Source organism: Glycine soja, unplaced genomic scaffold (genome assembly GCF_004193775.1).
Source record: "Glycine soja cultivar W05 unplaced genomic scaffold, ASM419377v2 tig00014833_1_pilon, whole genome shotgun sequence".
Classification (NCBI taxonomy): Eukaryota; Viridiplantae; Streptophyta; class Magnoliopsida; order Fabales; family Fabaceae; genus Glycine; species Glycine soja.
In genome coordinates, this window is record NW_021143704.1 from 1470 (window position 1) to 15820 (window position 14351).

Consider the following 14351-nt stretch of genomic DNA (forward strand, 5'->3'; position numbering starts at 1 on the left):
GATATTTAGATCTATTGCCTCGATAAAAATTTGCATTCGGGTTTTCCAGTAGTGGTAACCCTCTCCATTAAAGATTGGAGGTCTATTGATAGAATTCCCTTCTGGAAATAAGGAATTTGCTGAGGCCATATTTTCTTGAAGCTTCTAAACTTTATACAAGAATGAAGCTCTGATACCACTTGTTAGACAAGTGGCCTCAGATATCTTAAGAAGGGGGGGGGGGTTGAATTAAGATATTCCAAACTACTTCCCCTAATTTAAAATTCTATTTCACTTTTTATTCAAGTTATGAATTCCCTTAATGAAATCTTCTTAAATATTAATTCAAATAAAACAATTGAATATGAATATAAAGCAATAATGAATAAAGGAGATTAAGGGAAGAGAGAATGCAAACTCAGTTTTATACTGGTTTGGCCACACCCTTGTGCCTACGTCCAGTCCCCAAGCAACCCGCTTGAGAGTTCCACTATCTTGTAAATTCCTTTTACAAGTTCTAAACACACAAGGACAACCCTTCCTTTGTGTTTAGAATTCCTTTACAACAAGAGACTCACGGTCTCTTAATCCCTTAGAGAATGAGAAGAAGAAGAAGAATAAATCTCTCTAGAAAGAGATAGATTTTTACAGATTGAGCGCTCAAATAATTCCTTAATGAATTGCAATTGAATTGGCCAAGGAATTCTTAAGAGGATAAAATGAATTTGCTCTCTGAGAGGATAAACACTTTTTGTTCTAAAAAAACTCTGTCAAAATCGTGTCTCAAGTCACACATATATAGGCCTTATGAAAGCCATTCAATAACCACATGAAAGGATGTGACTCATGAGAATGTTTTCTGAAAAAACTCCTCTGGTAATCGATTACAATAAGTGTGTAATCGATTACACTCTTTAAAATTTGAATTAAAACGTTCAGAAACTGCTGGTAATCGATTACCATATATGTGTAATCGATTACACAGTGCAAAATTTTGAATTCAAATTTTAATAGCTGTTGTAAATCAGTTTTGGCCACTGGTAATCGATTACATCCTCTGGTAATCGATTACCAGAGAGTAAATTTGTTGAAAAACACTTTTTAGCTTAAAATTCTTGGCCAAACCTTTTGCTAATCCAATTGGAATTCCCTTCCATTTTAATATCCTTTCTAAGACTCTATAGACTGTCTTGATCATCCATCTTGATTAACTCTAATTGCTTTGTCTTGAGTAAATCTTTGAGAAGCATATGATTCATGTAATCCTTTGGCATCATCAAAACTTTCAGCTTGATCCTTTGTCTACAAAAGGTCCATCCTCTAGGACTAAGCTTGGATTTCCTCTTAGTAGGGAATTTATCCTTCCTAAGATGGAGCCAAACCCAGTCCCCTTCATTAAGAACTAGCTCATTTCTTCCTCTATTTCCTTTAGTAGCATACACCTTTGGTTGGTTCCTAACCCTCTCATGCAACTTCTTTACAAACTCTAACCTTGATTCCCCTTCTTTATGTATAAAAGAAGTGTCAAGTGGGAGGGGAATTAGGTCTTAGGGTGTTAGAGGATTGAACCCATAGATAACCTCAAAAGGGGATTGCTTGGTTGTTCTATGAATCCCCCTGTTGTAGGAAAATTCTACATAAGGAAGATACTAATCCTAAGACTTATGGGTTCCTTTCAGAAAATCCCTTAAAAGGGTGGATAGAGACCCATTCACTACCTTTGTTTGCCCATCAATTTATGGATGACAAGTGGTAGAGAAAAGAAGCTTAGTTCCTTGCTTAGCCCATAAGGTTTTCCAGAAAAGGCTAAGGAACTTAGCATCTCTATCTAACACAATAATCCTACGCAAACCATAGAGTCTCATAATTTCCCCAAAGAAGAGTTTTGAGATGTGAGAAACATCATCTACCTTATGCCATGGTATAAAGTGTGCCATCTTGCTAAACCTATCCACCACCACAAAGATAGAGTCTACACGTCTTTGGGTTCAAGGAAGCCCAAGAACAAAGTCCATACTAATGTCTACCGAGGGTGCAAATGGGATGAGTAAGGGTGTGTATAGCCTATGAGGTATCACCCTAGACTAGGCTTGTAAACAAGCCACACACCTAGTGCAATCACTACAATAAAAATGACCTATACCTACAGACAAAAACTGTCACTATAAGTAAAAAATCCGTAGGTAAATGAATAATAAACTTTGTCCTACAGACATTTCTTCTGTCAACTTTGAGGGGGCGTATAATGACAGCTAATTGTCTGTCACTATAGGTTTTACCTACTATGTATAATGTGTAGGTAAAAATCATTAACTTCTACTTACATCTCCTAACTGTAGGTAAAAGTCTTTAACATGTACCTATCATCTTCAACTGTAGGTAAATGTTTAGATCTTAGAGAGAGCTTATAACATACATAATTGAATGTGGGCAGTGCAGCAATCCAACGATCCTTCCAGCTCCAACTCCAACTAGCTTTGCCAAGTTCATAATTACCTAGGCCTTGGCTAGAGCTGACCCTCCACTATTAGAGTGACAAGACATCAAGACCCTAATCTAGTACAAGGACCATAAAGATGTCTACAATATCTTTTGCATATATACACAAAGTTAGAGTGACAAGACATCAGAATAACTTCCACATATATTTCAGTTAGACATAATTTTATAGTTGTGCTCTTAATTTTATTGATTTATATTTATAAGAAATAAATTTAAATCTAGAAGTATTAGCTAATCGTCATTTCCCTAATCAAATTAATCAAGAACAATTTTAGACCCATATAATTAGCATTCAAAATCCAAAATTAGACTACATAAACATAAAAGGAGATTCTACTGTGTGCGCATGTTCATACATAAACATAATTACAGTTCAAATCTGTCTTTCTTTTTGAGTTTTGAAAATAATAATAAACATAAAAGGAGATTCTGCTGTCTTTCTTTAATGTCTTCCTCAAGAAGCCCCCAGAAGAAATCTTCTGTGTCAAACCTGTGTATCAGATAGGGGTTGAGAGTCAATGCATTTTTTTCCCAATTGGGAAGGGGAAGGAAGAAAAATGAAAAAGAAAAGTAAGAAAAATGCTACTCCAATGATCAAGAAATAATTTGCAGAGTAGCTTTGTCCTATTGAAATAATAATTTTACCATCAAGATTATATGATTATGGAAAGATCATCAAACTGTCAACAATCATGAGAATTTTCAAGAGTTTACCTGAGTACACTCTATCAAGCACACGGGGAACAACACAGAAAATAGTTGGTTTTAGTTGCCCAACTTCATCAATTAACAATTTGACATCCTACAGCCATTGAGTAAATGATGGTCATATTCCAAATCCAAAGTTCAACTTTTGTGTGGGGGGGGGGGGGGGGGGATCAAACAAATCCAAAGTTTAATTATTACATCAAATGTTCATTTCATAATGACAGATATACATATACTACATATACTTACCCCACGCCAGAAACCATTTGAAGCACCATGCCATATGAATATCTCCTCAATGGTCCTAAAAAAAGTATGTGCGAGTGGAAGGTAAGATATGTATACATCCTTTTCTTAATAGGAAGTTCAAAGCTCTGAGTTTGATCCTGTGACAGTATTAAAAATTGAATTAGGAATGGGAAACACAAAATATTCAAAGCAAAAGACATAATTAATTCCTTGAGGTCATGACTGAAATTAACCTCAGAAAAATAAATTCCAATGTATATGATTCTGTATAAATTGGTCAAACCAAACAATCCCCAAGTTTCCATTTACAAGATATCCTTATATTTTCATTTCCATTGCACAAAAAAGTTATATTCATTAATTGCTGTAACAAAGACATAAAAATGAATGCTTCTTTCTAAAGCACAAGCATTTTAGGAAAGAAAGGAGAGAATCAACAAAACTTACTCTTGAGATACTTTGTTGCATTTGGAAGTGTCTTGAATAGCTGAAAAGTTTCAAAACAAATATTTGGGTGAGACTAACTGTTTACAAAAGATTGTACACAACTCTCAAATCCTTCCTAACAATTAAACTGCTATAAAACAGAGGGCTTAGATAGGAGAACCTCAGGTATCTTCTTCTCTTTTGCAAGTGCAATTGAGACCTCTGAATGGCATATAATAAACTCTATAGCCCCAACACCTGTGTCATATGAATGAGAGTGTCAAAGCAACTGAAAATTATAAGTTTAATTTGAAAAATGAATATTTGTACAATGAGATATTCTCCCAGTACCATGCACCATTTGAATTTACTGCATGCAGTAAACTTCAAAAAACATATCATTGTTAGAAAAGTTATATATCCCAATTTTAGGTACCGGACAAGTTTCAGTGTAAGTTCTTTACTTGCATTATTTTAAAAGGACTTTGTTCGTAAATAAGTGGAACTCTCTGCAAAGAGTAGATATTCAATATAAGAAACAAAGCTTCAATCTAGAAATACCTTATTCTCCATTAAGCTCAATAAGGACTACAAAAATCCAACTACCAAAGAAACAATATAGTAGAAATAGAAATAACAATAGATACTCAGCGCAAAAAAGAAACAAAAATCAACATATCAACATCTAAATAATACAATAGAAACCTCCAACATATAGAGTGAGCAGAAAAATCAAGATGGAAAAAACTCACCAGAAAACAAGGGAAGCAAATTCAAAAATAAAATGTACCTGCGTGCTCATAATCCATTCTGCAGAATTGGCACCATAAATACCACATTTTACACCCTGCAAATCAGCAATATATGAATTAAGCTGAAATGAACAAATTGCTAGAAACTATAAATATAATCATATGCAAATATGAAATATCAAAATCATATAAAATAAGGATATCCATGTCAAAGAACCAAGCACTTGAACTCACATGACCATGGTTCTGATTCACTCTTGAGCTATTCATGCACATGCAGATAGCCACATTACCAAGAACATATGGTCATATGTCTCACATTACCATGGTTCTATTTTGAACGAAATAGCTATCTGCCTCCTATCCTATTGAAACAGAATTGTTTAAAATATGTCATATGACGCAGCGATTGAGGTGAGGAACCATGTTTCCCCAGAGCCAGAGGTGGAGGACGCCGGAGTTGCTTCGTTGGCGAATCCAAAGGTAATCAGATGCTGCATGTCTTAATTATATGGAGTATTATGTAACATGAAACATATGATATATCACTTAACGACCGCAATTGTTGGACCAACGATACTAACCCTGCCGTAGGCGTTAAGGGTCATGTCGTCACCTTCTACTCTTACTTCCTCATGTCCAAAGTGTGACTGATTACTATTACTATGCTAAAGCATGGTTACGTTCTTTACTTGCTTTGTGTCACCGCACAAACAAGAAAATTTTCTTGCTTTTTAAATTTCGTATTTTCAGTTCCACTTAAATTGTATGTCTCTCCTTTTCCTTAGCTTTCATGGAGCGTTTCTAGTTCTTCATTAACTCTCTTGTTCAATTCTTCTTCTTCTTTTTTTATGAAAATTTCTTAGATTTTTTTATTTAAATAATTAGAGGCTTGTGACAAATTCGGAATGCAAAATGATTTTAAAGGTTCAAAGGTAACAAGCAAATCTGAAAATGTGAGTAAATGTGAAAGATTTTATGGCAAGTGAGATTAAAGTTTCATAGATCGATAATTTTTTTAAAATAAATTTGTAATTTTGTGTGAAATATGATATTTTAATTGATAGTTTTATGTATAAAAGGTGAATTACACCTTTTCGTTTTGAAAATTTTCTTTTTATCAGATTTCTCTTCTTCTTTCTTATATGTCTTTCTTGATTTCCTCATCTCTTTTCTAATTTAAATTAATTTCCTACTCTATTTTTCAATCTCACGTGATTTTCTCTTATTTCTTTTTAAACATTTTTTAATTATTATTAGTATGAAGTCTACCTCCAGCTTTTCTACTTTTGCTTTATGGTCTTCAGGAAGCAGCCGGACCTCACCAATCAATTGGATACACTAGGAGACATTCTCAGGGGACACAAATTCCAATTCCTAATAATAACCTTGCATATTTATGTTTGAATAAATCTCCTGTAATATATTACTAATAACCTTATTATTAAATGAAAAAATATTAAATATATATTTTTTAATTTTATTACTTTGTAAGAAGTATTACAAGCATCTCATATATACATTTTTTTAAAACATCCCCAAATAATATAGCCAAATCTGTTCAATAAATACGAGGATGATACAAATACTCTAACACTCTACTTATACATTGCCTATTATTATCATCCCCAAAAGTAACAAATGTTAGGACACTTATTAGTACCAAAATCTGCTTGAAGTATACTGCATGCAAAGTTTTGTTCTAAATTATATATACTGTACCTGACTAATCATATAAGAAGCTTGGTTCCAATTAAATGCGAAATAACTGAGGATGCATCGATCAAACTCATCAATAAATTTCTGGCATAAAGTAGTAGGGTCCTTCTGATCAGCAAGATATTCAAGGATGCTTTCCAAACACTCCTAATAATAATAACAGCAATTGCTCCCTCTGCCTGATTTGGAGAAGAGGTAAACCTGTAATCATATGTAAGCTCTTCCCTCTGTTTAATGTCCCTCTTCGCAAATATTATAATATGTTCATCGCCATTAACACTTATAACTCTGGAATAGCAATTTGGCTGCACTCAAACAAAAATTATAAGCAATTATTTTTTTCTTTAGCAACCAAAATAAGGCTGAATGAATTCTTCCATAAATAAACAAGTTGAATTGCAATATTTACAAACTAATGTCAAAAGCATAGGAGTCAATTCCATATAGTGGCATAGAGCAGCCATATAGAAGGTAGCAAGATGACATGTATTTAGAAGTCAAGGTACGCATTACATAAATTTTGACGAGAGAGAAGCTCTGATCCAGAATTGAATCCCACATAGCTTGTGTCAAATTATTTCTTAAACATGAGTCGCCTAATATTTGAACAGAGATTTAGCTCACATATAGCATCTAATAAACAACTAAGTACCAGTATATTGTTAATCCCACATAGCTTTTTCCCTTTTTTCTTTTTATCTAATGTTTTCCTCTGAAAGCCAGTGGAAATAATAATAATAATAATTTACCTGGATCTATTCCATCAGTGTTTGGAGAGTCAACTGGAGCAAGAATGGTCAGCCCTTGAATTATAATGTCACTGCAGAGATAGGGGATAATAAGAATAAAAGAAAATACTGTGAATTAAGATTAATCCACCAACTGTCTAATCAACCTTGTTTAGTTATGACAAAAAACACATACATCCTAACCCTAACTCTTTCAATCAGCATTTCTCTCTCTAAAATTTGTCTCCAAATCACAAACACACCCATTCCACACACACACAATACAAATATTAATTGAACTTTCAATAAATGAGTGGTCCCTACAACTCCTTTTGAATCTAACTGACTCATTTTAAAACTCATAGCTAATTGTATCTAGTTGTGTAGCAATCACCACTACTCAAAACAAAACAAAAAAGAAAAAAATAAAAAAGAATGAACTACAAAGTAGGGGTTCAGTTAAACCATTCACAATCAACATTCTTATTTCAATTCAAATTTCAAAATAAAACTCAGCAAGTAACGGCAACATGCCATGTAACCTGCGCATCAATCCCAAACCCTATGTTAATTGTCACGTGTCCAGAACGAAGAAGAAGAAGATGATGATGTATCATATGGCTACACACTCTCTTTACCCAAACACGAACAGATAAACACGCAAACCAAGGGCATGGAAATCGAACTATTACATTATATATGCAACAAGTCAGGCAAAGTATAAATAAAAACAAATAATAATATAATAATATACAAAAGCTGAAGCATATAGAAAATTGAATCAAGTTCAGATAAGTTTGCAATGTAACTGAAATTTCTCCTGATGCGTTAATCAATCAATCAAATTATTCTTCGCGGTGTAAAACACGTAAGAAGAAGAAAAAAAGATGGGAAAATGAAAAAGAAAAGGGAAATTGTGAAGGAATTGCAAAAAAGAAAAAAAGGGAAAAGCGTGATTGAGGAATTGCCTGAGAGAAGAAGGGAAACAAACGGGGAAAGGAAGAAAAGAGAGAAGGGATCTAGCTTGTAATGTTGGGGCAGACGGATGTGTTTTCAACGTTTGCGTCTGCGGGTTATTTTGGTGAAACTAAACTAGTACCTTCTCTGCATCAATTCAAAGGCCCGGTCCATAATCCAAAGGCTTGTGGCCATTTTGGAGTTTGATTTCAAGATAAAATGAATATCATTGTTGAAACTAACAAGAAATTGCCATAAAAAATAATGTTAATCTAAATTAATCCATAAAAATAATAATCTAAATTAAAATTTAATATTACTAATTAATATATTTTATCTTTAAAATTTTGAACAATTATTAACTAAAAATTAATTTAAATTGAATGGTTATTTTTTGAGATTGAGTATTTACTAAAAAAAACAAGAGATTAATATTCAAATTTAAACAGTCTTAAAGAGTTTTACCTACGCCAACAATTGTAGGTATAAGACTTTTGAGGGTATACCTACATCAACCAATTATAGGCACATGTTTTATGAAGTTTTATCTACATTACGTAGTTGTAGGTATAAGTTTTTTAGAATTTTGCCTACACTGTGCTTTTGTAGGTAGTCATCCTTTTGAGTTTTACCTACACTAATCAACCATAGGCACAAGTTTTTTGAAGTTTTACCTACACAATGTAATTGTAGGTAGAAGTCTTTTTTCAGTTTTAATGAATTTACTTACACCAAATAATGGTTGGTACAAATGGTTGAGTTTTACCTACATTAGTCCCTTGTAGGTAAAAGTATTTTTGAGATTTACCTACACTAATTAATGTCTGTAGGAAAAAGGCGTCCGTAGGCTTAGGTCATTTTTCTTGTAGTGAATGCTTATGGACATCTTTCTTCATATGGGGCCAATAAAAGTTTTCTTTCAGTAAGACAAGGGTCTTGTCTATCCCAAAATGGCCCATGAGGCCACCCTCATGGCTCTGTTTCACAAATAATTTCTTGATGGATCCTTGGGATATGCAAAGCTTTCCCTTTTTGAACAAATACCCGTTAGCCAAATAGAACCCATCTTAAGCCTTTTGCCCATAACTCTCATAAATAGGAGAGAAATGTTCATCTGAAGTGTTATACCCTAACTTCGTCAGGGGACTGTCATTCATTGATTCGCGCTAGCCAAACTGTGTTGTTCAACACCAGTCTTTGGCTCGCCTAGGTGAGCCAATTGCTTCATGGCTAAGTCTCAGCTTGCCTGGGTGAGCTGCAGGTCCACCAAATGCCATTTTTGGATATAAATAGGCGTGAAGGGGGCTGAGTAAAGGGTTCCAAGGTTCAGCATTGAAGGATATTGAGAGAATTGAGAGAGAAGAAGAAGAAAGAAGAGAAAATGAAGCCGAGGCGCTACTGAATCACGACCGTGATCGACCCCTACATTGTTCCTTGTTCAGTGTTCTTCGTGTGGCCGTCGATTAGTTTTGTTTTTGATATTTGAATGTGATCTATGCACCCTTATGGGTCCCCCTTGTGTTTTGTGCATATTCATTTCCTCCATCTATCATCGGTGATCTCATTTTCTTTGTAAAGTTCAATCTTAACTGATCACTAATGTTGTAAAGTTATCTTTAAAGAGGTTGGAAGTTAACAAACGAAACCAAGATAAAATCAACTCATAACTAACTACTTTTTATCAAATATCACTTGAGATCATTTCAAGGTCCAACTCCTTAACGGTTCTCTCCTCTTTTCAAATGTTAAAACATCATTTCAAGGTCCAACGCCTTAAACGACCTTTTTGTTCACAATTAAAATGAATCTTTCAAAAAACATAAAACCAACTTAACACACAAAACATTCGGACTTAAAGAACAGGTCTGAATTCCTCATCGCACCTGAGGATACGTAGGAGCAAGGGCAACACCCTTGTTAACCCAAAAAAAAAATAAAGAAACATAAAAAAGAAAACAACATAATTTTGAAGTTACATTATGTACACTCGATTAAAGGCTGTCGTCCATTGTGACGGGCGTGTATACCTTCCCCGTGCAAAAACAACTACCGAACCCTTCTTTTCAAAATTCACAGACCCCCTTTTTGGTTTTTCTAACGTTTTTGTCGAATAGGACAAAATGGGCACATATTATATTTTTAATCACTAAAATTTTTAGGATTTTTTATTCTAGTCCCTAATAAAAAATTAAGGAACATTGACTAGTAAGAAAAAGTACAGGTATTACAAATAGAAATCCTAAAAAGTTTAGAGACTAAAAAGACAGTAAACCACAAATTTTATTTATAATGTGTAAGTCATTGATGATATTTGAGATGAAAACCTGGTTGTCTCATGCGCACAAAAGCTTCAAGAATAAAGATCAGATTAAAGTATAAAAGAAAAATCTTTAAATCATTAAATGCCATCGTTCTTTTATTCACTTGCCATTTATTATTTATTTAATGTAAAATTTAATGAAATCCATAACTTATTTGGATTGAAGCCAAAAACATAAGATCTGATTCAGTGCAAATCTGTGTTCCTTTACTTTTCGAGAAAAATTTACTTCCTTAGAAAATGTCGCGTGCGATGTGCAACCCATCAATGGTGAGTAGGAGTGTTCTAGGGTCCCAAACGAGTTCAAAATCGGTGACAGAGACAATGAGTGGTTCCCACGAGTTTGTGATCAAGGGTTACTCACTAACGAAAGGAATGGGCATTGGGAAATACATCGTGAGTGAGACTTTCATAGTGGGAGGGTTCCAATGGGCCATATACTTTTTCCCTGATGGTAGGGACCCCAAAGATAATGCCGCTTATGTCTCTGTCTTCGTTGCACTCCATTCCAAGAGCACCAATGTTCGTGCGTTGTTCGATCTCACGTTGCTCGACCTATGCAAGAAAGGAGAGCACAAGGTTCATAGCCACTTCAGTCACTCCCTCACGATTGGGCCTTACACTCTCATAAACCATGGCAGCATGTGGTTAGTGTTAGTGTTTTCTTTATTTTTATTTTTATTTTTAGAAAATAAATATTGAAATGTATCTTAGTTTATTAATATTTTAAAATTTAGTTTTAGTCTCTATACAAACTTATTATATTCGTATGTTCAACATTTATGTAAACAATATAGTCTTTAAAATAAAGCAAAGTGTTATTGATTTTTCTTTTAATCTTTTTTCACTATTGTCAGGGGTTAAAGAGATAGCTCTTTTATTAGAATATAAGACATAAAAATTAAATTTTCAAAGGAACTAGAGAACCTTGTGATTTTGGTGATATGATTTGGATATCATCATGATTTATTAGCTCTTGTATCCATTTTTTGTGGTGTACATTACGTAGTGATCAATGATGCACTTGTTGTGTAATAGGGGCTATACGCGGTTTTTCAAACGGAGACACCTTGAGACGTCAAATTTTCTCAAGGATGATTGCTTGAAGATAAATTGCACTATTGCGGTTTTAGTGTCGTCCATAGATTCTTCTCAGTTAAACACAATACAGGTTCCTGAATCTGATATTGGTGAACATTTTGGGATGTTGTTAGAGGATGAGGAATCATTTGATGTTACTTTCTCGGTTGGTGGAGAAAGGTTTCATGCTCATAAGCTTGTATTGGCAGCTCGATCAACCATGTTTGAAACTCAATTTTTTAATGCTATGAAGAAGGATGATCAGGAGATAGTTGTTATTGACATGGAACCTAAGGTTTTCAAGGTGTCACATTCATTAAAAGTTCCTCTTTTTCTCTATACCTTTGTAGCTGTTTTTTGTTCCACACAAGATATATGCTATTTAATTCAGTTAAAATCGGGCCTATCGTTTGGTTGGTTATCTAATTTTAATCGTGTTCTATGTTGAGCAGGCTTTACTTCATTTTGTTTATAGAGACACTCTTTTGGAAGATGAAGAGCTCTTTATGTTGGATTCGTCATTCTTTCCTTCGTTGTCTGAATCATTTATAGCAAAGTTGTTAGCTGCTGGAGAAAAGTATGGTTTGCCAAGACTAATGTTAATGTGTGAATCTATACTTTGTAAAGACATATCTGTAGATTCTGTTGCCTATATTTTTGCTCTTGCGGACCATTATTGTGCTACCCACTTGAAGTCCATCTGTCAAAAATTTTCTGCTGAAAACTTTGATGGTGAGTTTCCATGCTTAACTTTCAAACCCAACTCTACATTTGAGTTCATAGCCAATTACTTCTTAGCTTGTAATATATTTTCATCATTTTGGTGTCTACATTATTTGTTAGTTGACAGTTGATTCTCATATCATTTCTTTCATTATTATGTCTATTGCAGCGGTGATGCATTCTGATGGTTTTGAGTATCTTAAGAAAAATTGCCCATTACTGCAATCAGAACTGCTAAAGACTGGAGTAGGATGCGAGAAAGAATTTAGTTGAGAGGGAAAATACTAAATTGTATGTGCTTAATCCAAGGTCTAGTTTAGAGGAGTGACGACCTAAGATCCAAGTTTGGAAGAGACCAGAAAAATATAAAAGAAGATTATATATATAGTTTTGCAGTAATCTTTTTATATATTATATTATGTTACTTTATAAATGAATTGAAATTACATTCTTCTATAATGTCTCTATTACAAATCAGCATGCATGTGATAGAGATTCTCAACCCTTTGTCCTTTCTTTTGGAAATACATTTCACACACTTTCTCTATAATTAGGCCAAAGGTATCTTTCTCTCTCGTATGTTACCACATCTTCAAGTTTCATCCAAAATTTCCAAATTTCTTTGTCTCCCTCACCTAGTAAACTATTCAAGCTCCATCCACCATCAGTTCGTGACTATCTTTGCAATTCAGCAGCAAAATTTTGCACTCACCATGAGTATTCTTGCTTCTTTCATCTATCTATTTTTCTACTCTGCTTTACTTGCACTCTCTCTCTACTCTCACCCACAGGTTTTACCACCGCAACCAGCGGGTACAATCGCTGGTCATAACCATTTTTCGTCACACCGGCATTGCTCAGTTTGTGCAGTTTCCAACTCTGAACAGTCAGAAACTTCTACCCCCTCTTAGTTTTTTTTTTTTTTTCATATCCTTTCCCACTGCACATTGGATATGCCCTCCATCCTCTCTTCACCAAATTTTCACGCTGCAACAGCGTGCTCCACCAGAGAGATTCTGAATTTGGGTCCAACACCGCATTGAAAGTCATTGTTGTGACTCACAATGCCCAGTGCGGCATCAATCTGTGAGCTGATGAGATATAGAGAAGAGAGAAAGGATATACGGGAACCGAGAATGTGATCACTAAGGAGAGAGAAATAGGATACATGAATTATGAAGGAGAGAAAATTGAGATTTTATTTTAATTAAATGTATAAAATTTCTTTAATACCCTGAAATAATTAATTTACATTTAAAAAAAATAGATTTTTTGTCCTAAATATTTTGGTGTACAATACTAAGATTGTTTTCGTAATTATTTGTTATCTAAAAGTTTAAAAAATACAAAATTAAAATAAAAGGTAAAATCTGATTTCAAGATTGAAAAAACTGTCACTTATTGATGCTTTCAAGAAAGGAATAACTTCAGATTCACTTTGGAGTGTTCTTTACTCATGAAACCAGTCTACCTTGGAAGATACCCAGTTGTGTCCATTGTAGCTACAAAAAATGAACTCATCAGCATCTTCACGAGTATATCCTGATATGTTTGCATTGTGAAGGGAACATATGTTTTACACCCTACATGGCCTCAAAATGTTGAGGAATCTAAGCCCTTCTTCTGTACCGTCTGTTTTACAAATTCTAAACAAAATCTCACCTTGGCTGGTAGGTTCCCGAATCACATCTATTCCCACCATCATTGAATCTTGTTAACTTTCATCATATCCTCTTCCTATGTTTTCGTAATTTCCATCTTGTTTTCTTTTTTCTTGTCAACCTTCTTTGTTGTTTTGAATCTTTATTTGTTCCTATTAACCAGGTGGCATTGAAAAAACCTATATAACATCTTCAAAGTAACACTTGTCGTAACTTTGATGAATGATAAACTTGTGAGAAACACTTCAAAGTTCAACTTCTCTCTCTAATCTCCTTCAATTCCCACACCTCGCCCCCCCTCCTCCCCCTCTCTCTCTGGTATTCTCTTCCTCCATTGAAGCTTCCTCTTTAAGCTTCTTATCCAAGCCACTCTCTTGGTGGTGAAGCTTCTCCTTCCATGACTTATTCTCTAGTGGATGATGTCTCCTCTAACCTCTTCTCCTTTATCTTTCGCTGCAATTCCATGGCTAAAAATCACCATTGAAGGACCTTATTGAAGCTCAAAGATCCAGCCTCCATAGAAGCTTCATAAGCAAGCTTCCAACAA

At 34.3% G+C, this 14351-nt stretch overlaps 1 protein-coding gene and 2 long non-coding RNA genes across 3 annotated transcripts; 1 reads left to right on the top strand and 2 right to left on the bottom strand.

The window, feature by feature from the left end:
• Window positions 1–2798: 2798 nt before the first annotated feature.
• LOC114404264 lies at window positions 2799–3280 on the bottom strand. Its single transcript, XR_003664881.1, has 2 exons — window positions 3196–3280; window positions 2799–2971 (listed from the first exon to the last, which is right to left on the bottom strand). It is a non-coding gene; the product is annotated as an uncharacterized LOC114404264 (long non-coding RNA).
• Window positions 3281–6251: 2971 nt separating this feature from the next.
• LOC114404260 lies at window positions 6252–7345 on the bottom strand. Its single transcript, XR_003664877.1, has 2 exons — window positions 7085–7345; window positions 6252–6640 (listed from the first exon to the last, which is right to left on the bottom strand). It is a non-coding gene; the product is annotated as an uncharacterized LOC114404260 (long non-coding RNA).
• Window positions 7346–10564: 3219 nt separating this feature from the next.
• LOC114404257 (BTB/POZ and MATH domain-containing protein 4-like) lies at window positions 10565–12514 on the top strand. Its single transcript, XM_028367311.1, has 4 exons — window positions 10565–10987; window positions 11379–11724; window positions 11873–12152; window positions 12313–12514. The coding sequence occupies exons 1-4, from the start codon at window positions 10581–10583 to the stop codon at window positions 12414–12416; spliced, it is 1137 nt and encodes a 378-aa protein (XP_028223112.1). The 5' UTR covers window positions 10565–10580; the 3' UTR covers window positions 12417–12514.
• Window positions 12515–14351: the final 1837 nt, after the last annotated feature.